The 25,547-nt window shown below is 39.4% G+C and overlaps 1 protein-coding gene across 1 annotated transcript in view; it reads left to right on the top strand.

Annotated features, from left to right (window-relative positions):
* The first annotated feature begins 6,744 nt into the window (after positions 1–6,744).
* INTU (inturned planar cell polarity protein) overlaps positions 6,745–25,547 on the top strand; it is a 48,532-nt gene continuing 29,729 nt past the window's right edge. Inside the window, exons 1-4 of the mRNA XM_075200040.1 lie at positions 6,745–7,111; positions 16,619–17,184; positions 19,041–19,126; positions 21,917–22,120. Of these exons, the coding sequence (XP_075056141.1) occupies positions 7,005–7,111; positions 16,619–17,184; positions 19,041–19,126; positions 21,917–22,120 (963 nt within the window). The 5' untranslated portion in view covers positions 6,745–7,004. The remainder of the gene's footprint in view (positions 7,112–16,618; positions 17,185–19,040; positions 19,127–21,916; positions 22,121–25,547) is intronic.

Raw genomic sequence — 25,547 nt, 5'->3', positions numbered from 1 at the left:
ATGCAGAAAATGGCCTTTCCCATGGAATTTGTAGTTCATTTTACGACAGAGCTGTCACAATTTTTGGGCAATTCTTTTACACCAGATCAAATGTCAAAATGTTGTGCTGACTCATCTGCATCCCCACTGGGTGTCTTGGGAAAGCTAAGTTTTTTCCTAGCAACAGTTGCCAAAGAAACGGAGAGAGGATGAGTCGTTGTGCCATGTACCAGTTGAGCTGTCAGCTTGCTGACCAGGAGCTCATTGCATCTCCTGCGATCTGGGTAAGCTTGAATGAAAGAAAAGAACATGCACAGTTGCCAAAATGTAGTGATCTGATTTCAAGATGTTGATAATTCTTGGATCCAGGCGAAGTGAATAAAGTACTTGATCTACAAGTCCTACATAGTTAGCGGAATTGCTTAGTTTCATCTCCTCCTTCAATTTCTCTAGCTGCATTTCCAAAAGAGTAATTAGGGGAATCATTCGACTCAAGCTGATAGTGCCTGAACTCACTTCGTAGGTGACTACTTAGAGTGATTTCAGCAGCTTGGAGTATTCTCCACTGCGCTGGACTAAAGTACATTCCCCCTCAAATTCGATTCTTCTTGCAGCAGCTGTAATCTCCTACATGCTGGTGCAGAATGCCGAAAAATGACCTGAATAATTTCTGGACACAGACAGCATTCCCTGCATGTCACTGTCATTTTTTAAAAAGCTTAGTACCACCAAGTTGATTGTGTGATCAAAACAGGGAATGTGATGGAATTCTCCCCGTTGTAATGCTGTCTGTGGCCCGAAAAATGTCAGGACATTTTCGGCATTCTGCAACAGCATGTAGGAAATTGCAACAGCTGCAAGAACAATTTATTTTGCCCTGCCACCAGCTGAAAGAAGAGATGGTAACAAGATGGAATTCCACACTTTATATGCTTGTGGGGGTGGAGGAACAGCGATAAACCATCCATGCTTACTCCACAAGTCATCACATTGGGAAAGGAGGAGGAATGTATTTTAGTACAGCGCAGTGGAGAATACTTTTCGTGTTGTGCAAGGTGCTGAAACAAATTGAAGTATTCACCTGTGAACTGAGTGCAGACACAGATAGCTTGAGCAAAGTGATTCCCTTAATTAGACCTTTGGAAAAGCACCTTGAAAAATTGAAGGAGATAAAACAAAGCAATTACGCTAAGTATGTCGGACTTGTAGATGAAGTACTTTAATTGTTTCGCCAGGATCGAAGAGTCTGACTACATTTTGGCGACTATGCTTGATAGTAGGTTTAAGAGCTATGTCTTCCCTTTATTTCCCACTGTCCCAGATCACAAGAGATGCAATGAGCTCCTGTTGACAGCTGAAGTGGTACCTGACACGATGGCATCCCCTCCTTCAGTTTCTCAAGCTACTGCTACTAGGAAAAAACTAAGCTTTTCTAAGAGACCCAAGGATGATGCAGATAATTCAGCAGAACATTTTGACATTTGGTCTGGTCTAAAAGAATTGCCCAAAAATTGTGACAGCTCTGTCGTAAAATGAACTACAAATTCCACCAGGAAGGCCTTTACTGGCATGTAGATCAAAGTGCAGAGACTTCTGTAATGGTTGATTCCAGCCAGGATTAATCAGTATTGAGTGATGATGATGTACACACTGATGAGGGTGAGTACAATGTCAATGTAGATTGCAGGTGCTGGGATCTAGCTGAGAGAAGAAAGCTAGCTGATGCTGGAATGCTTATTAATACTTGGGTAAAATGACATTTTGGCAATTTTATGTTTTCCTACAGTAAAGTTTCACCTTTATTAAAGATGTATTTTTTCTTTAAAAAGGTAAAAGCTTCTTTTTTTTTACATTTGTTTTTGACATTTATGTTACAGTGACTTCTGTTAAAGTGTGCATGCCCTTTTTAAGATCCATTATAAGGGTGGGAGGGTGCCAAGGACAATTCCATCCTGCACCACTTTTCCTTCAGCTACCACTGTGTGCCAATGTTACCTACATGTGCTATAAGTGCTGAAGTTTGTTTTCAATCATCTTTTCAATTGCATTTCTCTCTCGTACGAGTGACCACATACTTTGTTTTTCACTGGATTCACCATCTCCAATTGTGTTAGCTGTTCTTTAAACAGGACATATTTATCATCCTGCCTCAGGGCCTTCTCTGTATAATTTTTCTGAAGCACAGTGTATCTCTCATGTACAAGCTCTCTTAAATCTGGGATCTCATCCGGTGGTTATGTTTTAATTTAAGTACGGTTTCCTCAACTGCATCTATATATTGGTTTAAATCTCTGTTCAATGCAGCGTATTCCAAGATGACGGATTCCATACTGCCCACATGTTCCGTGTCACAGTCTGTCTGAAGCAGATGTAATGCCACTCCAGTTGTAATATCCATTCCTGTGTCTATACAGTTTTGGCAGTTCCTCAGGGATGAGAGGGAGGTATCCAAAGAGGAGAAGGAGATTAAAGATGCAGTACGAGTAGACATGGCTTAATAATGTAGAGTTAATTTACAGCACTGTTGGGCTTAAGGCAGCTAAGCTATTAGTAGCTTATTTTGTGGGGGCCCAAACAAACCAAGCACTTCTGCCACAAAAGTGGCACTCCTTGTCATTGGAGTGCTTGCTATTAGTAATCGCGGGCACCGCCGCGACTCTCCTTACCTTCTTGCTGGCGTCCTGGCCGTCACTATGGCGACCGGGACGTCACTTCCGGTTTCGGCGTCCCGGTTGTCTGGGCAACAGCCAGGGCGCAAGGCATTCTCTGCCGCGTACCCGGCCAGCTGATTTACAGCCGGGTGCGCGCACTACAGGCAGTTTAGCCAATCATGACTATTTATTATCAGCTGTACAGGACACATTAGTAGTTACTGTGCAGTGGGACACTGCATTCCTATTGGCCATTTGCACTCCTGCCATTAGGCAAAACCTGTGGCTACTTTTAGACCTAGTCCTGATTGGTTCCTAGTGCTACTTAAGGCAGTGAGGACTGAGCCTCACAGCCGGTTATAGCGTTCTGCTCACAGTTCTGCTTCCTGCTTCTGAGCCCTGTTGGTGTTTAACCTCTGATTGTCCTCTCGTGTATGACCTCTTGCTTGGATTTGGACCCTGCCCGTTTGCTCGTGACCCTGACCCTTCTTGCCTGTATCTCGGACCTTGCTACCGTGCCTGTGACCTCTGACCTTGGCCTGTTATTTGGATTCGCTGTCTGCTGCCGGCCCTCGACCCTTGAATGGACTTCTCTCCACTTTCCTGGGTTCTCCCCAGCCGGTGCACAATTCACGACCCTCTGTTGTCTGCGGCCAAGTCTGTCCCCACCACTAGGGGCTCCAGTGAACACCAGGCTTTCAGAGCAGACTCCGGGTTTTGTTGTACCAGCTGGAGGGGTTCCTAACACTTGCTTTGTTAAAATGTACATGTCCTTTTCAATATCTTACATAATCCCATGGGCAATTCCATCTTGCACCACTTTTCTTTTCTGCCACTGCTATGTGGCAATGTTTCCTAGATGTGCTATGAACTGCCGTGTGTTTATGTTGTTGCTCTGTCGCTTAGTATCCAGCAGTCTTTGTACGAAAGTGGATGAAAATAATATTGTGACCTGTGAGGTGGTCAAAATTGACTGGAAATTAGTGTTATTGAGTTTAATAATAATGTAAGAACAAAAAAAGAGCAAAATTATGTGATTATAGCATATTTTAGCCATTTTTTCTAAAAAATACAGAACCAAAACTGAAACACGCAAGGGCGGTTTTTGCCAAAACACAAACTTAATGCAGATCCAAAACCAAAACCAAAATACGTGGGTCAGTGAACTTTTCTACTTTGAAGGGGAAACCTACTCTCTCATGCTGCAGCCCCGTGACGTCTAAGTAGACACTTCTTTTCAAAAGCCAAAATGAAGCAAGATTTGTTGGCTTGTATCTGAATATGCATGGCTAGCTATTTCTCCCATTACAGAGTACATGAAAGAACTTCCAAAGAACACTAATGTATGTCAAGATTCTAGCGGATTTAGTGGATTCTTTTTCACCAATCTAGATTAGCGCTGGCAGAAACAGAGATGCTGAATCTAACAAGTACCCGGAATTCACCATGGACCCCCGCAGGCAGCTTCTGAGCTTCGCTGCTGGCAGTTTTACCAGTCTGACTTGCTTCCATGTGTGATGAGCTGGTGACAGCTGAAAATAAGGGATTGCTCAATATAGTCGGGACTAGTACATGGACACGGACAGAAAGTGTAGTGCCAAAACGAAGATCAGGAGGGAAGGTAAGGACAAACGGGGTCAGCAAAAAAATGATCCAGAGTGAATACCAAAATGACAGGCAGGATAGAGGTCTTGAATGGTTCGGGTCAGAATCACAGGAATCAGCCACAAGAGGAACATAAGTTTGCACAAGCTCAGGGGAGGAGTAGGGCAGAGTGAGGGTATTTCTATCTGCACGCCCAAGTAGCCATTATAGTTATTTATGCTCACCACTTTAAAATGGCTGTGGAGAGGGTTGTGTATGATAAAAAGCCACAATCTCAGTGAATACGGCTTCTTCTTGTTCAGCCATCATTCACAGCATCGCCCAATACCAATTTTAGGGTGAGGCTTTGAGATACACTTCAAAACTTCTAGAAAAACGGTTGCATTACATTAAGCAGCTCCCAGGGTTCTGCTACGGGCACCCTTGGACCCTACCTGGGCGTGCAGCTTTGATTTAAACACAGCTAAACAATGGTTTTCCTTCTACATCTATTACTGATATGGAACCATACATTAAGATTAATCATGCACCAAATACAGGATTTGATTCAGATGAATCCTACTGGTATTGAACAAGATTAAAATTTTGCTAAAACCTTAAGATTCAACATATCAAATTGAAATCCTAAATTCCCAGGCACTAGCTGGAAAGAGGAAATAGTCTGCTAATGTTGCACGTTGCTTTCCCTTTTTTTATATTTTTAAGTGGGTTATATTTTATTGGAATCTCCAATTCTATTTAAAATGAGTTACAGTATCTGCTAGAATAGAGTGCTGTGGAATTACAGATTGAAGATGGTTATTTTTGTTTTTTCTTACTACTTTAATCACAATTTGAACTATAATGTTTATGATTCTTCTATCATCTTAGCAGATTACAATAATGACATACTACATTTCTGACACACTTTTGTATATTACTGGTATTAAAGTAATTTTATCGTTTTCCAATAAGCATTGTCTAAGCGATTTCTTGTGTTTCCAAAGCACAAAAAATTTATTTAGCAGAAGCAAAAGATTTATCAGTTCAATACATAATTATAATACAGTACAGCCGATACCAAATACATACATACCACCGCGCTCTCGATGCGCTCCGCTGGTACCAGCTACAGTACTTCAGTCCAGAAGACTGTGGTCAGAGCTGACTGCACCTGGTCCCAGCAAAGCTGTATTATGTACACTCAGTGTTACAGAGAAACAATACAGATGATGTGGCTTGTTTCTATAGGTCCAGGCTTCAGGAGGGTCCAGTGTAATGCAGGTCATAGGCCAGTTCTAACAACCCCCTCCAAGGGTGGGGGTCAACATTCCAGATGATTCTCCCGCCCAGAAACCAGTTTAAGCTAGTCTAGTTTACAATACACAGTCAGTAATTTTTTAAACATTTATTCCCTAACATCGCTAACTAGAGTATGCAATGTGCAATCCCTTCGGCGAATGAACCGGACAACTGTGGATGAATAGGGGATTAAAATGATACTAAACATGACATGTTTCCTGTAACCTGAACCTTAAATATCACTAAAGTGTACATATAACCTTAATATATATAACTATAAACTACATACCATCTGCTCATAAATCACTGTGGAATGGAACCATTATAAATATGAAATATATAAATAACTGAATGTGAGAGTGCGAGTCTATGCGTGCGTATTTTATCATGCGATCGCGCCGTGCCATGTGTTATGTGGCGTACTGATTGCAATCGCACGGTAAAACAATATTAACCAATATACTTTCGTCCATCCAATTATACGGCTTCGACACTGGTACCATGCCAAATGTACTGTTGCATGTATTTTTGCATACTTGTGTAGAATGTACACAGTCCATTGCCTTTTTAAAAAAAAAAAAAAAAAATGTTATGCTACTTTGTGCCTTTTCTTTGTTATTGTAAAAAAATTAAGCAATTTATTTTAGCAGCACTGGTTTAATAAATATCACTCATTGGGGGCATATTTATGAAAAGAAGAAAAGTTTTATCTCCGTGACAAACAGGAAATTTCCCTATCCCAAGTACCGACGATATCCTCATTTCGCTACTGTCATCTCAGGAGAGTGATAGTAAACAAAAGAAAAATGCTTTATAATTTAAATAAATATGTTTTTCAATGTCAAATATATTAAAATATTTTTTTTTTGCTTTATAGAAAGTGAAACCGAAAGCTCATCTTATATAACATAAATCCTATTTTTTTATTCACCATTATAAATGGATATTTGTTATCCAGTTACTTTGTTTTTTCCATTCTTTGCATTTGTATTAAATTACCTTGTACTGTAGACTGTTATTCGAACAACCATATCTGTCTAACAGAGCAATGCAGGTGCAAAATGTGAACTCTCAAGAAACGTATTGTGTTAAAGACCTCTGGGAGATGTAGTTTATCACACTGCCAGGCTCCACCAAGATGTAGCAGCCATGGAACTACATCTACCAGAAGCCACTGCACTCACATGTCACATGTTGCAATAGACCAATCGCTGATTCTACAGTTCAGAGAGAGGCAAAGTTACCCACTCACCTGTAACTGTTGCTACAAACGCTTTGTACGTTACGTTTGTGGTGTAGTGTGTGTGTTGTTTTATAGTTTGTTGACATGATTTGTGCACATAGCCATATCTACATTGCTTTGTATGTGTGAGTGTTGACGTTGTCAGTATGTATCTTACTGTGTAGTCTGTTGTGTGTGCGCTGTGTAATACTGTACAGGTGTGTAGTATGAGGTAGGCGGTGTGCACACTGCTTGTTACAAGAGTCATGGATGTGGAGAGGGACAGGATCCCCCATGAGAAGGATGAGGAGGAAGAAGGAGGATGGGATAGCCGCTCATCATCTTACACTGACTGCAGCAGCTGCTGCTCCAGGTGAGAAATCCCAGTAATAACATCATTGTTTAAAGGTCATGTTCAGTATTGCATAGATGATTCTAGAATGTGTTACCCAAATCTAGGCAACAAAAATAAGATAAATGAAGGGTAAGATTCTAGTTCCATGTTCCTGTTGTGTTAGTATGTTAAATGCAGACTTTAACATCATTTTCAGTTATTCAGTTGCATTAGGGTCTGAGTGGAAGTATGACAAACGAGAGTAAAATATATTTTCCAGTTCTACTTTGACTTTCCACTGTAGCTATCTTAAAAAGTATAGTGTAAAGGACTATTTTCCTCTCCTCTTTTACACACAGCAGCAACCATAGGCATAATAGACAGTGGCCTCAAGGATGCTGATCTAAGACAAATCTTAAATGATAAACTATAGAATGTCCGTTATGCTTGGTGGGATCTCACTGGTCATGCTACTGTGTCATTCCAGTAGGAGACTGCAAAAGTATCATACAGGTATCTGCACTGCCCCAGTAATGCAATTGATAAGCAACATACTCCTAAGTTGGATACCTGTAGCAAAAGAATTGGACATAAAGCAGTATAGATATGTATATAGTTTTTGTTCAGTAAAACACATGAATATATTTTATTTGTCTCTTGTTGATATACTTGCTCCTTAGGTTAATTATTTCAGTAGCTTAAAAATTGACTATTGCAAGATAAAAATAATTCAGCCATCATAATCATTATTTATTATACATGCCATCTAACTGTACTTTATTGACTTGTACAGTATAATTTTCTAAGTATCTGTATTAACCAATTTTAACCATTGTTCCCTTGGCAGACTTCTTCTTAAGTGCCAGAACTATACTGCTTGTTTCCCTCCCTATTGTACTCTGTATTGTTCATGAGATAGTTATTTATCAGTTTATGCTACAGGGAAAAATAAAAAATTATACACCCATGCAGTATTTTGTATCTGTGGTCTAGAGTGCCCAATGCCTGGTGATGAGTTAAGTTTGGGTTCTCCTAAAAAAAACCAAAACATTGGGATTCTTTCACCCTCAAATGCCATGTCAGCAGCTCTGACATTGTATAGGTTTAGTGAAACAATCACATTTTGTATAAAGTGTGAATGCCAAGCTAAATTGGACTTGGTAACCTTTCTCTAAAGCGCCTTCTCCCAATCCTGCTAAAATAAGGATTATGGTGCAAATTTAGAATTGGGAGCAAATCCAGCTACTGGGTGCAAAATTTGCACACGGAAAAAACATTTTGTGATGCAGGAGAGGGGTTGTAAAAAATGCACATCCTGGTTTATAGCTGGGGTGGGGATAAAGGCTAATGTGTTAAAATAAAGCCAGACAGTTTGTGTCCACCACAGACAAGAGTATGCAGTATTAGCCCTACATACAATAAAAGTCTGCATTGGCACAAACATGGTTTGATCGACTGCAAATTCTGGAAAAATTTGCACATAACTAAACCAGCCCCCTGGGAGTAGATTTATCAAACCTTCAAGAAAGGAAAAGTGAAGGTGTAGCCAAGTACATTCTAGTAAATAATTACTATAATCTGATTGCTGTAGGTAACCTTCCTTTATAGGCTTAATAAATCTACCTCTTAGCGGTGTATTTAATTAAGACGGCAGATCGTGGTTATGCACAAAGTGCTAATACGGTACGCAACATCACGGATTTCCCTTCAAAACCCTATGGAGTACGAAGAGAAATCTATGATGTTGCGGTAACAGGAAGTGTGTAGCCGTACATAACCGCATCTGCCATCTTAATTGAATGTCCCTCTTTTACTGTGTCAAGCCTGATATTTAAATTATAATTTGCTCAAGGAAGTTAGACAGGCACTTTTAATTAAAGTTTGGTATTATACTATTTGTTTTGGGGGTATATTTATTAAACTGCAGGTTTGAAAAAAATGGAGATGTTGCCTATAGAAGTCAATCAGACCCTAGTTATTTAGTACATTCTACAAAATTACAGGAATAAATGTGTCAAACTGCGAGTTTCCAACGGGTTTGAAAAGTGGTGGTGATGCCTATAGCAACCAGTCTAGCTATCATTTTGTAGAATGCAATAAATAAATGATAGCTAGAATCTGGTTGCTATTGGCAACAGCTCCACTTTTTCAAACCCGCAGTTAAGTAAATATACCCCTTCGTGTTGAATGGATGATATTTGTGTGTTTAATGGTTACCAGGAGCAAGTGGATGAAATGTCACATTTGATTTATGGATCAGTTGCATATGCCTAGCTAGTTGCTTGGGCTGCACACGCATTGCACAGGGCACTGTCTGACACCCCCCCTTTATATATTGTAATAGTGTAAAGGTGATAGCAGCAGCTACATACATCCCTGTTTAATTATTCTCCAAAATGTCTTCTAGTATGACTGACTTGTATTTCCAATGTTAGTGTAGTTTTGTGTGGCATAGTCCACCTTACAGTGTACCTCTCCACAAACACATTGGAAGTGGCCATTTGTGGGCTAAACCAATATTCAGCCTAATCTGAGACTGTATGTGTGTATATGTATTATAACTTATTTTATTTATTTAGTGTAACCTACAAAATGCCTGTCTCCACTGTGTGTATGTCAGGCCTGGCCAAGCTTGGTTTCTCCAGGTGTTGGGAAAATACAATTCTTATCATGCCTTACCAGCTATCGATTGGCAAAGCATTATGGTGCTTGTAGTTTGATAACACTTGGATAGCCACAGGTACATTTTAATACATGCTTTATATACTGCTTAATGCTTTCTGATACTTATGAGATAGAAATGCAGTTTCATTAGTGTTAATATAAATTTGGACCTGTTGCTCCTGAGTAAGAGCAGTGGCTGCTTTACTTTGCAAATATAATGGCAACAATAGTAGGTTTGACAGCACCATAGTTTTCTGTATTGAGTTACTGCTAACTGTATATTATGAATGTAATCTAACCTGGTTACTCTCAGCCAGTTCACTGCTACAGTGACATTAAATTATTAATTCTCACTTTTGGTGATATAAATTGATTTGTAATATCTGTTTAACAAAAATTAAGCCATAGAGTTGCTTCAATTTAGTATCTGGGCTAAGGGTCCAATTGTAAAGAGCTACGGAATTTGCTGACACTATGTAAATAAATGTTGATGAAGGATGTGCTTTGTTTTTTTACTCTAAGATTACTAATGTTCACTCTTCAGCACACAAAGCTCATCTATCCCTGACAGGTGAAGGTTATATGCATTAGTGTTTATTTTCACTAAAGTAGACACCATTTGGTGATATCCACCCACTATAAAGAAGGTTGCCTTAAATATTCTGTCTGCATTAAGTACTCAATGATGGATGTTGTAGTACACTGCTAATAGAAAGCGACTTCATTTGCAAAATTATTTTGCTAGTATCGTACAAAGTGTTTCTCAGCTGACAATTTGAACATATCTGTCTAGAAATTCACTGCAGTGTTCATCTTGCTTCGGACTTGGAATGTAATTGTTCGATATTAAATTACTCATCAGTTACAAGAAAAAAGTAAGTTGATAGTAGCTCATTATTGCCATAGAAACATTGTTAGCTGTACAATGTCAAGGTGATTGTGGTGTAAGAGACCAAGATGTAAGCTTTGAACAATAAACTGTCCTTAAATCACAGTATTCTGCTATGATACTACACTCCTGACAGTACATTGTATTATGGCATGTGAATAACTACTAGTCCCTTTGTGCTGCATGCATTTTCATTTTGTCTACTGAAAACACTATTGCAAAAAAAAAACTAGGATGAATAATGTAAAAGAAGCTATAGAGGTTTTAGGAAAGGTGAGGGTCACAGACAGGTACTGGAGGGTTTACAACAGTGTTTCTTAACTCTAGTCCTCGCATATCCCCAACATGTCATGTTTTCAGGATTTCTTTAACCATGCACAAGTAAGTTAATTTATTTGGCTGGGTCAGTAATTATCCCACCTGTATCAACGAGCAAAAATCCTCAAAACATGGCTGTTGGGGGGAGGTGTGAGGACTGGCGTTAAGAAACATTGGCTTACAAGCAGTTTTACAGTTAAGCAAAAGAAGATGCATGAAAAAGTGTTTGGGTACATAGTGTAAAGTGGGTCTACACTTCGGTGTTTACAGCTTTACTAATAATCCCGAGGCGTTGGATACACATATGCAATGAGTTAAATAGCTATGCCATCTACAAATCACAATGGGCCTGATTCATGTTCATGCCTGCACGCAACTTGAATTTAAAAAATGAGCACTGAACTTGACCGTAGTTCCGACTGTATTCAAATCCAAGTGGAATTCAAGATACCTTTCCATTTGAATCTGGGTATAAGTGCGCCCTGCCTAAACAATACTTGCCGTGTCACACAGAACACAGTGCAGGATATGCACATGCGTATATGCAATATAAAGTCCCAAAATAAATAATAAATTAACAACTCCTAGCACTATAAACATGTCTGGCACCGTCTCCGTACTTCCTCTAGGGGCTGGGGACACACGCCTGTCTCTCCTCGCTGTCTAGGCAACAGGACACTCTTCCGGGTTTCGGGCGGTCACACTGCATGCGCATACACAATGAAGTCTATTGCTATGCACTTCTCGATGGGCAGAGCATTCAGTGTTAGCCAAGAGCGGAGCTTTCACATACCTTGCTTTACTTAAGTGGTTGTTTATGCTACGATTATAGTAGATGTGGGAAGTAATGCTGACCTTGTGGATCATACAATGAAGGGTTGAGTGCAGTGTATTGGGTGTGTAAGGATAAGAAATTTATTTAATTAGCTAAATTAAGCTGCAAATAGAATTTTTATTATATAGAGTTTTTAAGTTGCAAGAGATAAAAATATAATTCGATGGACAAAGGCATCAGTAGATATTTAGACAAGATACCAAATTGTAAAGCGCTAAGTAATTTTTTTTTATGATAGATGAAGGTGGTCTGCTCCCATACTACAAAACTTCAAAGATTATGTACACAATATGTTTTGAATTTTACAGGGAATTCATCATAGATAGTGAAGCTACAGTAACCGGCATGTTAATTGGTTGGACAGTGGTATGAATGAATACAGTTAGACATTTATAAAGTAAATAGACGAAGGTGGCTTGCACCCATACTAAAAACTTCAAAGACTAGTACCATGCACTTCTCGAAGGGCAGAGCATTCATTGGTAGCCATGAGCAGAGCTTTCAAAAATCTTGTTTTACTTGTATGCTACAAGTAAGGTAGATCTGTGCCATAAGTATGCCCTTATGGATTAAACAAGGGTGCTCTGATATATGTGCCATGCATATCTACATCCAGTTACCATGTCCAGTTTGAGACTAAAATGTCAATCTTGATTCATCCTTTTGGCTAAGCTCAAGTGTAGTATCTGACCAGGTACGGTTGGTTCTGGCCATCCTTAATGGGCTTGTACTCTTGGTCTGATGCCGGAATGCCGGTGGTGTTTGGAGTCTGAGGTGCCTGTGGTTCGGGGGACAGGGCACGTAGGTTATATGAGGATGCAGTGGTGGTTGGATTGGAACCCTCGCCTTGCACAACCCTGCGGTAAACGGGACTGACTGAGACTTGCAGCGGATGTGGTCCCCAAGACCCATGTATTTAAATATGAAATGTATATAAATATTATTTATATGCATTCCATATATTCTATTAGTGAAGTGTAATATACATATGTAAAACAGACAGTTCAGATAGGAAAATAGTTGCTCTTCCCACACAAGTAAGTATGTATAATACTTGCATTGATTCAGACTTGGTTGCCCAAGACATGTCTTGACAATGCAATTGAAAGTCCACATTCTGAAAAATTAAGAGCAAAGTATTTGCCCTGGCAAAGAATACATGTATGATGGCTGATGATTTACGTGATAGCGTTGGAGAACTGTATAGACTGATTATGTCGAGAGACCATGCGCAAAATGCACTTAAACTCCTGTTATTGTGCAAGTGTCATTCACTTACCCATTCGGGGTTAAGTCTCCTGCATTCCCAGCCAATAAGATCCACCGGGAGGGTCTTGGGCTTCTTTATATATTTTCCACCCAGTGGATGCTGGGTCTCTTTGTTTGCTGGATTGGATAGCACCCTTCCGCCCTGCAAATGTACCTGTTTTATTGCATTGCTGTCTGTGTTAACCATTTTTCCTTTTTATCTATCACAGAGGAGGCACAGTAGGCAGGGGAGCATTGCAGTCAGCAACTAAAGGTGCTACCGCTAATTAACCACAGGTTACTTCCACTTTAGAAGTAACCAGACTCTTGGTCCTTTTGTGGGGAGGATCCCTTGACCTGCTTTGTGAGTCCAGAAGTGGTGTAGTTACTCTGACGCCAGATGAGCTTGTTCCGTAATCACTGAAATGCATTGTTCAATCAATGATTTGCCTTTCTGGAATATTGTTAATCTGTTCTTCAGTCTCATGACCTGGTTAAGAAAAGTGCTGCTGTTATTGATATAGCGCCTTTTTTAGAGTCATTCTGGTCAGTGACATTTGGTCATTTTTGCCAATATAACATGCAATGCTGCTTGTGTTACGTTTTATCAAGCCTACTGTAAAACATTGCCGGATTTGAACCACATCAACTACAAATATCAATCAGCCATTCATTAGGATACAATATTATAGTGTGTACCCTGGGAAGTAAAAGAGCATTTAATGAGCAAACATGATTGCCACATATGGGACAATCCTGCCTCTCTGTTTTCACCAAGCTGTCATAATCTTATAGATCCCTGTTAATGTGGTTATAATATGCACACAAAGGCAAAATGGTCATCTGCCACCCAGACTTCTAAACCCCCCCATGGTTGATCCAGTTGACTTCTGTCGTATCATTCTTTGATATGTAGATCATTTAATGGCCCCTAGTTATAAAAGCTCTACAGTTGGTAATGCTACTTGCCTTTCAGAAATGTTGCTTTGATTACAACGTTGCCAACCATGCACAGCTTTTTTATGATGTTTGTTGTGCACATTAATACATGTGAAATTAAAATGGATCCATTATTTACATATACAGCATGCAGTCATTTCATGGTTGAACTAATATTCATGCATACAGCCTATCAATTCACTAGGAACTAGTGACAGAGAGTGGACTTAGGGTATGTAGAAATAATTCTTGGATACAGGACCTTCAGGTGAGGGCATAAAGGTCTTGGTTCTTACCAACATTTTCTGCAATTAAGGGAACGCAAAGCACGTAGGTCAGTTGCTGAGTTGTAAATATGCCTGTTTGCATAGTGTAAAATCTGCAAATATTGACACTGTATGTCCATATAACATACAACGTGTAGTTTCATGTATCTGCACTTGGTTTTGATTGTGACTGGAGTGAGAGAGGAAAAGGGCGGTCACATAGACGTATATACGTCTACATATAATTCTGACAAAAGCCAGAGGTAAGGTGCAAAAACATGCTGATGTGGAGTGACGAATCGCGCTTCTCTGTTTGGCAGCCAGATGGGCTTGTCTGGGTTTGGTGGATGCCGGGAGAACATTACCTGTCTGACTGCATTATGCCAACTGTGAAGTTTGGTGGAGGAGGGATAATGGTATAGGGCTGATTTTCAGGGTTTGGTCTAGGCCTCTTATCTCCAATGAAGGGCAATCTTAATGCTTCAGCATACAAAGTTATTTTGGACAATACTATGCTTCCAACTTTGTGGCAACAGTTTGGGGAAGGCCCTTCTTTATTCCAACATGGCTGTGCCCCAGTGCACAAAGCAAGCACTACAAAGACATGGTTTAATGAGTTTGGGGTGGAAGAACTTTACTGTCCCACACAGAGCCCTGACCTCAACCCCATCGAACACCTTTACGATGAACTGGAATGGAGATTGTGAGCCAGGCCTTCCCGTCCAACATCGGTGCCTGACCTCATAAGTGCTCTGTAAAATGAATGGGCACAAATTCCCACAGAAACACTCCAACATCTTGTGGAACGCCTTCCAAGAAGAATGAAAGCTGCTCTTTCTGCAAAAGAGGGATCAACTCCATATTTAAGTGTATGTATTTGAATACAATGTCATTACAGTCCCCGTCGGTGTAATGGTAAAGCGTCCAAAGACTTTTGTCCATATAGTATATGTTTCCTCCACATGTTTCTATGTTGGCCTACAGCCCAAATGCCTACTGGTTAATAGGTGTCTGATGAAATCGGCCCCTGCGTGTGTATGCACTTCAGGTAGGGAAATTAGATTGTAAATTCTCTAATTGTACAGCGCTGCGTAACATGGTGGTGCTATATATCTATATAGCAATAATAATGAATGGTTGTTTATGAGTTGACCTTTTGGACATCTCTAGGATTATTTCGGTATCATTCCTTAAGGTATCTGATACAGTGTATGGTAGTAAGTAATAGACCTCACATCTTGGTGTGTGTGTGTGTGTGTATATATATATATATATATATATAATGTATATATATGGTCCCTTTCTTATTAAACAATACTAAAAAATAGGCTTCTATCTTCTGTTTCTCTGTTTTGTGATCTTCTGAATATCAAAGCGTTTTTCAGTGTTTAAGCTGTTTGTGATGGAAAAGGGTCTAACTTGAGAAACTTAGTAGAATAAAACCCTGAATATAGCAAGTCTTTGTGCCCTAAGCACACAAGTAAGGTCCTGTCCACTGATTGTAAAAGAGAAAGCTGCAGTAGAATTAGAAAGATGTCATTCATGTTGAACATTTCAAAAGAATACCCCAGCCCTTGTGGATATGCTTGTTTATTCAGTCTCCAATCTGAAAGCCACAAATGAATGAGGTTGTGCTGTGTAAATGCTGCTTTAGCAGTGGTTGAATACTAAAATGCTTATGAGCTGTTTTTGTCTCTGGTGGGGGCATCTGTTTTCCATTCCCATGGTTTATTTAAAAAAAAAAAAAAAAAGTAACCCTGATCTTCATGCGGTTTAATTCCTCTGCTATCCATGAAGTGAGTATTGAGAAAGTGTTGAGTGGCAGAGGCCCCAAATTGACTGTACAAGGATGAAATTAAATTCTGTGTACACAGGAGTGAAAAGCCAGCCGTTCTCAGGCAGGGAATTTATGGGTGACTAAATCCTAATTTACAGTGCATGAAAATGGCAACTTTAGCCCATGGTCTCAGCTTGTCTGTATTCTATAAAGCATGGCACTTTACCTAAGCTTTCAGCATATGGCACCTGTATTTCACACTTTCACTCAACAATCTTATTGCAGTTGAATTGTCATTTACACTTACGTAAATGGTACTTCTTGTTACTAATTTGTATTGTAGAATGATCAGGTACAAAATTGCAAATACTTTCTGTATAGCTGACTAACTCACAAGGCTTCCAATCATATCGTAAATCTACTCCCAATTGTTGCACAATGTCTGCATCATTTTCTAGGTAGACTTTCTATCTCTTTTAGCGTCATGATAATGCTATATGACACTACAGTGTGGACCTTCAGACCTAGCAGCTGTGTTTGTATTGTGTAGAATGCAATGTCTTTCCACGAACTATAAAAGTTATGGGTTTTGTGACACTTTCTCTTCCAGTGACCTGGAGCCTGAGTGGCTGGAAAGTGTGCAAAGGAACGGAGAACTGTTTTATCTTGAATTGAGTGACGGAGAGGAAGAAGCTCTTCTACCTCTGAATCCACAAGGTGTAAACCATGTCCGATTTTGTGAAAATGAAGCAGAGATTCTTTCAGAAAATGTCAAGAAGGATAAGAAGTCAGAGCCACGGTTTAAAAGACTTGCAAAATTATTGAAGAATAGACGCAACGGTAAGAAAGGATCTGCAAGATTAAATAGACAAACAGGGCCAACATCCATCCTTAAGCACCAGCCCAGCCACAAACTTGGAATGATTGTGCATCAGCAGTACAAGGACACTTGTCTCTATGTAAATCCAAACCATTTACTCGAAAATGTATCATATGAGAAACTCTGCTTACTCCAGGGACTTCTAGGGATTGTTCATCAGACTTCAAGGAACAGCAAGCGAACTGAAAGGCAAAGCAGACCTGACAGTACCCATCAATGGACAACCCATGAGAAACTTGTTGTTCATGGTTTTATTCCAGACAGTGCAGCTGTTCGATGCGGCCAAATCCTAATTGGTAAGAACACATTCATTTTAAATACAGTTATGGGATCTGTTTCCTGAAATATTTGATATTTTGGAGTTTTTCGGAGGAGAATTTCTATTCCATAATTTTGGACGCCATGCCTAAAAATAGAATGTTACAATTATCCTTGTCTTTCCCCATCTACTTCTGACAATTGATTCTCATTAAATTGTTTAGCAGTGCTCCGCACAATGTCTGTAAGAGAGGACATTTGGTGATCATGTCTGTGTGTATGACATTATCACCAAGTAGCAGTACAAATTACCCCATACCTATATATTTATTCATTATATTTCAACATTGTAAACAATCAGTCTTTGACAACAGTGTCACATTTAGTAGAAGTACATTGCTGTTTCTATATTTCCTGTTTGAAACAAATGGCAAAATCAGAAGAATGGCATTATAAAATCGTTATTGGTATTGATATTTATTGCACATTTGTAAAGATGCAAAGTGACCACATACCGAGTGCACAAGTCAGAGGACACGCATAAACGCTCATTGCGCACATGCTGCACAAAGCATGTTAAATATAACTATACCTTCAGACTTCAAAACCTTCACAATTTTCCCAAATAATCTGGCACCATTTAAAAAAATAAAATGAACAACTTCAATCCTTGTGTTTCCTTGTTATTTGTTAATTAGCAGTAGCAGAGTAATTACACTGAAAATATGCCCAGTCGTTATTATAAAATTAGACTGCAGGTAAGTTTTACCACATTTCACAACAAAGCAGTGTTTAAGATCCGCTACCGATATTCTGTGTAGTGGCAGACAGACGATATTAGTGCAATTTGTGGGGTTTTATTTTATATTATTTTTCTTCATTTTTAAATTGGTAGGTAAAATGAATAAATATTAAGTAATTTGTAACTCCAGCAGAGACAGTAGGTATATTAGGTTAAAAATATAGGTTGAAAGGGAGTATTTGCAGTGCAAGTGCGACTCACAGAAGTGTACAGTGGTGATACATTGGGGCTCAGAAATGCACAAAAGAAAGTCATGCTTGTTCGGTACATCCCAATAATCTAGCCCTACCGTATTGAGGCCTATTTTGGTGCACTAGGCATAGCAGAGACAGCTTAAAAAAAAATAATGCGGTAGCAAATTGTGTTGCACCTTTTTAAATTCAATGCAATTATGATGTTAAAAAGGTGTCAGCAGTTTAAGTTATTATTAAATTCCTATTTTGAAGTTCAACTACAGTGACTGATAAACGCATTGTTTTACTCTGAACTTCCAAAGTAAGAAGTAATGACCATGATCTGGGTTTATTAAAGTGCATATTGCAGTATGATATGTTCTGACTTGGCATTCACTTTGCTGGGGCCTGATATAATGTTACTTATTCTTTCTACACTGAACAAAAATAGGAATAAAATAAAAGAAAGTTGTCATTGAAATGGTGAAGAGACTGGTCCAAATACAAGAAACCAAAACTATTTTATTTACTGTCTGTCTCAGACTGAACTCGCCTTTCTCAGTTTTGGGTCATTTACAAATTCTGATACCATTTTCTTTTTGTCCACTGCTGTGAATACATTGAGTTGTCTTCATAAATACAGTGTTGTTGTTGAAGGGAATAGTCACATCATTTTACTATGGTGCTCACAAATTCTGTACCAGAGATCAGTTGGACTAACGCGACTGTTGAGAAAAGATCCTCTTCTACATAAGAGCAGAAGGCATTTCATAGACTATCTGCTTGACATTAGCTCCCAAATAAATAAGTAAAGGTTAATGAAATGATTATGCTGGTTTCCTGTTTGTTTGTTTTGTCTGAACAAACGTTCCACATCAGATTTGTATTTTTAATTGCAAATAACTTTCTATTTTAACAGGAGATGCACTTGTTGCTGTTAATGATGTGGAAGTCAACACAGAAAACATAGAGAGGGTTTTATCTTGCATACCAGGGCCTATGCAGGTAAACTGTTGTAACACCCTTCAGCCATCTGTTCATTTAGGCTTTAAATGGTAAATCTATTTTTCCCAAGAGTATGTGCCTAGAACAAACTTGGAGAGTTGGACCCATGAGAACTATTTTCAATATGTAAAAGATTTTCTTCATTATTATTTTATCTTGTGTAAATTGCCACTATATTCCACTGTATTGTGCAGAGATAATGCAAACATTGGTTACAATACAAGGGTATAAGATGTAAGAGAAACATTTCAGTTCCACTGTGTGTATGTAAACCGGGTAGCTCAGTGACACATGAGCGAGTGAAAGTTAAATATTACTGCTCTCACAGATGAGTATCATTCAGCTGCCTCGGCTAAATTGTCTTGATATACCATGATGTTTGGTGGTTTTCTGTCTCTGCTATAAGCAGCTCAAGACCTCTCCCTACCAACCCTAAAATCTCCCCCTCCCTTTATCAGTTTAAGAATAACAATATCTAGTCGCAGGGGTTGTATGTCTTTCTGCTATAAGTCTCTCTTAATCCCATTAGAAGACTATATATATCACCAGCTGAACTTAAATGGGAATCGGAAGGACAAATTTCTCTGACAGACAGACTGGGAACTGATTTTTTTTAAAATGTTTTTAAGATGTCCAAACATATCGGCCATTCAGAAATGTTGATCAAAATTATTCATACACTGTACCTGATGCCTGAAAAACCTAATGTTTATAAATTTTGTTGGAGAAACTGTGGTGAGGTTGGAGGTCTCATATTTTCTGGTATTGCCTGCTAATACAGAACCTATGGACTGCAGTCTTAGACCTAATTAACCAACTCAAAGGGGGGTATTCAATTGTTAGCGAGACGGGTGAAAATCCCGCGCTCGAAAAAATATTACCGTTAATACGGTAATTTGCGCGTAAATACCGTTAATACAGTAATTTACTCGCTGGATTTCAGCTTGCAGCTCAGGGAGTAATTACCGTATTAACGGTAATATTTTTGGAGCGCGGGATTTTCACCCGTTTTGCTAACAATTGAATACCCCCCAAAGAAGTTATAATATGGAGGCTATTGGCTTCCAAAGTACATCTACTGGTTCTGAATACCTAGCCCTGCCACATTTTCAAACTCGTAACTATAATATTAAGCCTTTGTCATAAATATGTACATTTTTTTGAGCTTTATTATTAACATATTGTAAAGTTTACCCCCCCTTCTCTTGTTACTCCCCTCCCTTCCTGATCTTTTCCTGTTCCTTTGTTTATGTTCTGTTGTTGTTGTTATATTGCATAAAAATAAGAACAGTCATATCGCGAGATCTTAACAAACAAGCCCAATATTTATGGGTGCATCATTCTAGTTCTACCAAATATATTAAATAGACCTATTGCTAATTAACAATGTGGACAGTCTTTGACAAAGTTGATATTTACAGCGCATGCATTTTTCTGTTGTGTCCTTGGACTTTGGGGATGTTACATCACAGTATAACTGACACATGTTTAATTACCTGGTCACTGTACACCAAGAGTAGTGTTCATTGCTAGTTGATGCAAATATAGTGCATTCCCTCTTTTTCTAGTGGCATGTGCCTAAATCTGTTTATTAGGCAAGACTCCTCTTCCTCTCACGCCGCTCCTCCTCTGCCTCCCCTTTCTGCCTTGCCTTACACTGGCTCCCCTTCCCCTACAGAATCCTTTTCAAACTCCTCACCACCACTTACAAGGCTCTCTCCAACTCTACTGCCTCTTATATCTCTAACCTCCTCTCCATTCACACTCCTGCCTGCTCCCTGCGCTCAGCCAACGACCGCTGCCTCTCCTCCACTCTTATCACCTCTTCCCACTCCAGAATCCAAGACTTTTCCCGTGCAACCCCCCTTCTCTGGAACGACCTCCCTTGTTCCATCCGTCTCTCTCCTACTCTGTGCTCCTTCAAACGGGCACTCAAAACTCACCTCTTCCTCAAAGCCTACCAACCATCTACTTCACCCCCATCTCCTCCCTTTAGCTCGTCCTCCCTTCTCTCCTCTTTCCTTAACTGGCTCCTCTTGTGCCTGGTCTGTTTACCCTCCCTTAGGATGTAATCTCGTATGAGCAGGGCCCCCTCCCCTCCTGTCTCCATACCTGTTCGTCCACTCTGTCTTTACTGCATATGACTGGCCGGAGTTTCTGAAGTATTGGTACTTTTTGTTCATTGTTCTGTATGGTTTCACCCTGTATAGTCTACTGTTAGTACTGTGTGCGGCGCTGCGGATACCTTGTGGCGCCTAACAAATAAATGATAATAATAATTAGGCCTATAGCTTGTTGGTTGAATAGTGAGCAGCCTTGTAGCTGGTAAATTCCTCCTATCAGTACAGCAGTCTCATTGACAGGAAGAGTTAGAGATTTATTAACACATCTCACTTTGTAATTCCAAAAAAACATTCTATTGATGCAAAATTTACTTTTGCTTACTGAATCTGTCCCAGTCCAAGCCAGAAAGCTGACTGATTTTAACTATAGCCCCTTGGGAGTTTTAATGTAGGACCTTTCAGTATTAATTATGAAAGTTCTCTGCATAGAAAAATAATTGTCTGAGAACCACACAAGAATTAGAGACATTGTAGGTTGAAGGAGATTAACTAACAATGCTTTGCTATCTTTTTAATCCTTAATCATTGAACATTGGCCAGAAAAAGCACAAATATTTTCTTCACATTGACACATCCTCACACATTTAAAGTAAATATTCTTGTTTCTTACTCCATTATAAACTTTCTGCTTAATTGTTTTTGTTTTTTTGTTTGTTTTTTTTGAAAGGTGAAGCTAACATTTGAAACACCTGTGTTTGATGCTCAAATCCTACCTCAAAATATAAATTGTGTGTCAGAGTCACCCATAAATAATCTGACAAAGCTGATCTGGGGAGAAGAGCACGCCAACCACCAGCAAGTGCTGCAAGGAATGCCTCACATAGCAATGTACCTCACACTCAGCCTGGACTCTGATGCTTCAAAAGAAGAGGTAAGTGACTAGATACAGTCCTAGTTCTTTTGTTCAAGCTTATATAGAACAGCTTTACACTAGCATCTCTCAAACTGCCAAGCACAATTCTCCATTGATCCCCTGCTGAAATAGTATATTTTGGATTTTATAAAAGGATGGGACTGTTTTTTTGTACCTAATTCTTGAATATATAGGTGCTATGACCACGTATTCAGTTGCAGCACTCTCTCTTTCCTATATGCTATCCAATATGTGGTAGGACAGTGCAATGCCATGTAGTTAGTTACATAAAATACATGATTTCTGTAAACCATGTGCAGCACATGGATCATACAGAATACAAACTTCTAGCCTGTTAACTATAAAGCCTCAAACAGGTCAGTCAAACACTGGCATGTGTAGTGCCCCAGGGTAATACAAGATAAAAAGTGCTCTGTTTTCTCTGGTGTATTGTTATAACTACATAGTAAGCAGTAGTAACAATTATGCCACCTAAAAAACATACTACCCCTTATACTGAAAATGACTTGTTCTCTGTAACGTACGTACGTTTTCAGATACTTCTGTTCCTTGAGTTGGTTGGTGGCATGTTTGTCATGATCTGTTTCCTGGTTCTAAAGAGTAACAATAATCTAATGCTCTTAAACTTCTGCATGCACTATTATTTGGCCCATTAGGTGTTCTTGTGTAGTAAGCAAGGGGCAAGAGCTGTTGTCATAGGGATTAATGATCCCTAAGTGAGCTCCTGCAGTCAACACTCTGATGTATATTATGTAAATAACCCTTTTAATTCCAACTATAGGAGATTAGAACTCTTACCAACAATCTATATGTGTGTATATGTATGTGTTTTGCCATCTTTTCGACTGATTAATATCATGGAGTTTCCTTAAGTCGGTTTGATAAAAATGTGTATAAATCTACCTTTATCATCTGTGGGAGAAAAAAAGTCTGATCTTCTCTTAACAGGAAAAGGAATTAAGGCATTGTGTAGAATGTTGATCAGATACCTTCTTCATCATGCATATTCTGTCATTCATCTACACTGTAAAAACCTTTGCGGATAAGAGGTCATGTGTGATTATTAGCATCAGAGATACACTGGGAAGATTTTACTTTTTCCGGAGGTGTTTTGGGTATTTGCATGACTTGATTATAATGAGGAAACTGTAGGAGGGATGGTGTATCTCTTGGAATGTCATGTACCACTGCCATTGTGGGTAAATTATCTTTATACTGAATCCTCCTCCAACATGTTACTGCCAAGAATCTGTCTGATCACTTTCATAGTAACCATGTGGCATCAGCTTTGACTGGGTATTCCACCCTTTGATGGTTTTATTTTATTGCCTAAACACGTCCTCTTGTCACTTTTACTAAATGCATTGCTTTATTTTTCTCTATTCCTTCTGTGCTACTCAGTTATGTCTATACAGCATCAGGTGGAGTTATTGTATTTTTGTTTCTCAGTAATACACCATAAAGCTGCTGTCTGATTATTTAAGCAAATCTATGTATTTAGCCTGGCAACAATAGTAAACAACTGTACTTTGCATGAATGCATCTCCCAAAAAGACCAGTCAGAAAGACAAAGCAATGTATTAGTAAAAGTTACAGCTTGACATTATGACTATAGTTTATTTATATAATGCCAATTATATTATGCAGTGCTTACAGAGAAAGTTTAATCATTCACATCAGTCTCTAGCCCGGCGGTTCCCAAACCGCGGCGCTGACACAGGGGTGCCGCGATCGCCCTGGGAATTAAAAAAACAAAACAAAACAACTTACCGACCATCCAGCGCCGGATCCTCCTCCTCACTGTTCTCACTGACTGGCGGGCATGACGTCATCACGTCCGACAGTGTCAGTGAGCAGCAGAGAGGAAAGAAGACAGCAGAACATGAGGAATAAGGTAAGTAAAGGAACTGAGAGTGAAGGGGGGGGGGGGGGGAGAGAGAGAGAGAGATGCTGAAGGAGGGGAGGGGGGGACACAGAGAGAGACGCTGAAGGAGAGGAGGGAGACACACAGATGCTGAAGGAGGGGAGGGGGACACAGAGAGAGACGCTGAAGGAGGGGAGGGGGACACACAGAGAGACGCTGAAGGAGGGGAGGGGACACACAGAGAGAGACGCTGAAGGAGGGGAGGGGGGGACACAGTGTGTGAGATGGCAAAGAGGGGGGCACAGTGTGATATGGTGAAGGGGTCTAAATACATCTCGCGTCATTTTGACCCAACTACTTAACAAACGGGACTACCCGGTAATTATTTTGGCTTAGGGGTGCCTTGGAAAAATTATGGTGACCCTAAGGGTGCCTCAAACTGAGAAAGTTTGGGAACCACTGCTCTAGCCTATTGGAGCTAACGGTCTAAATTCTCTACCACACAAACGCATATTTTGTCCGTAGCCATTTAAACTACCAATATGTTTTTGGATTGTGGGAGGAAACCGGAAGACTCTTATCAAGCCCATATAAGTGCAGGAAGAAAATACAAACTTCACTGTGTGGAATCGATCTCATGGTCCCAGCACCGTGAGGAAGCATGTGTACAAGCCAATAAATTGAACTCCTCTAAATTTGGACTTACTGTGACTTGCTTGTGGCTTTATATGTTGAGAGCACACTGAAAGCTTCCCTTTCTATAAATTACTCTCCCTCTTCTTTCATTTCACTTTCCTGTAAAATGACTTGTAGAATTCTTAAAGTAATCTTTGTAAATTGGTTAAAAATTCTACTTTCAGAATCCTGGTATGAAGCAGACAGCTTTCAGCATGTATGATCACCATACACTGCAACCAAACACAGCTCTCTTTATGCAGAGACAGTGCTATCAAATCTTTTATCAGCAATTATCTGTATGCTCCCTGCATATGTACATTTTTCCACTAGTTTGAGATTAGTCGTATATCTGTTAATAAATCCCATATGCCTACTGGTTGCCATTACTGCTGTATAGTATCATGACATAGTGGCTGGCTATCTGCTCTGCAGATGTATGCAATAAGTGCAGAGTATAAATAAAAATATTTTATAGTATCAGATGGTCTTCTGCGTGTCTGTGTTTATTGGCTCTCAGTCTCTGTGCCTCAGCTCTTAAAATGTTCTTTTATTACTATGCAGGGTAGTTTCTTCACTATAGGTTCCACACTTTCTGTAACCACAAACCTGTTTTTGATTGGTAATCCAATAATTGCATTTATTTTTTAACAATGTCTAAGTGACCTCAAAGGAGCATCCAATATGCTTCTTAATGTTAGCATTACATATTTCATTTTATAACCAAGCTTTGAGTTCAAAATTGCAGTTTTTATTATATTGTTATGATGACTGAGTACTTATTGCATTCCAATACCAAGAACTCTTTAATGGACAGATTATATTCTCTAGATTGAAAGATTGTTCAGCGCTTTAATCTTTTGATAATTAATAGACCCTAAACTT

Source organism: Mixophyes fleayi, chromosome 1, assembly GCF_038048845.1.
Source record: "Mixophyes fleayi isolate aMixFle1 chromosome 1, aMixFle1.hap1, whole genome shotgun sequence".
Taxonomy (NCBI): domain Eukaryota; kingdom Metazoa; phylum Chordata; class Amphibia; order Anura; family Limnodynastidae; genus Mixophyes; species Mixophyes fleayi.
This window is presented reverse-complemented; position numbering and strand designations above follow the sequence as displayed.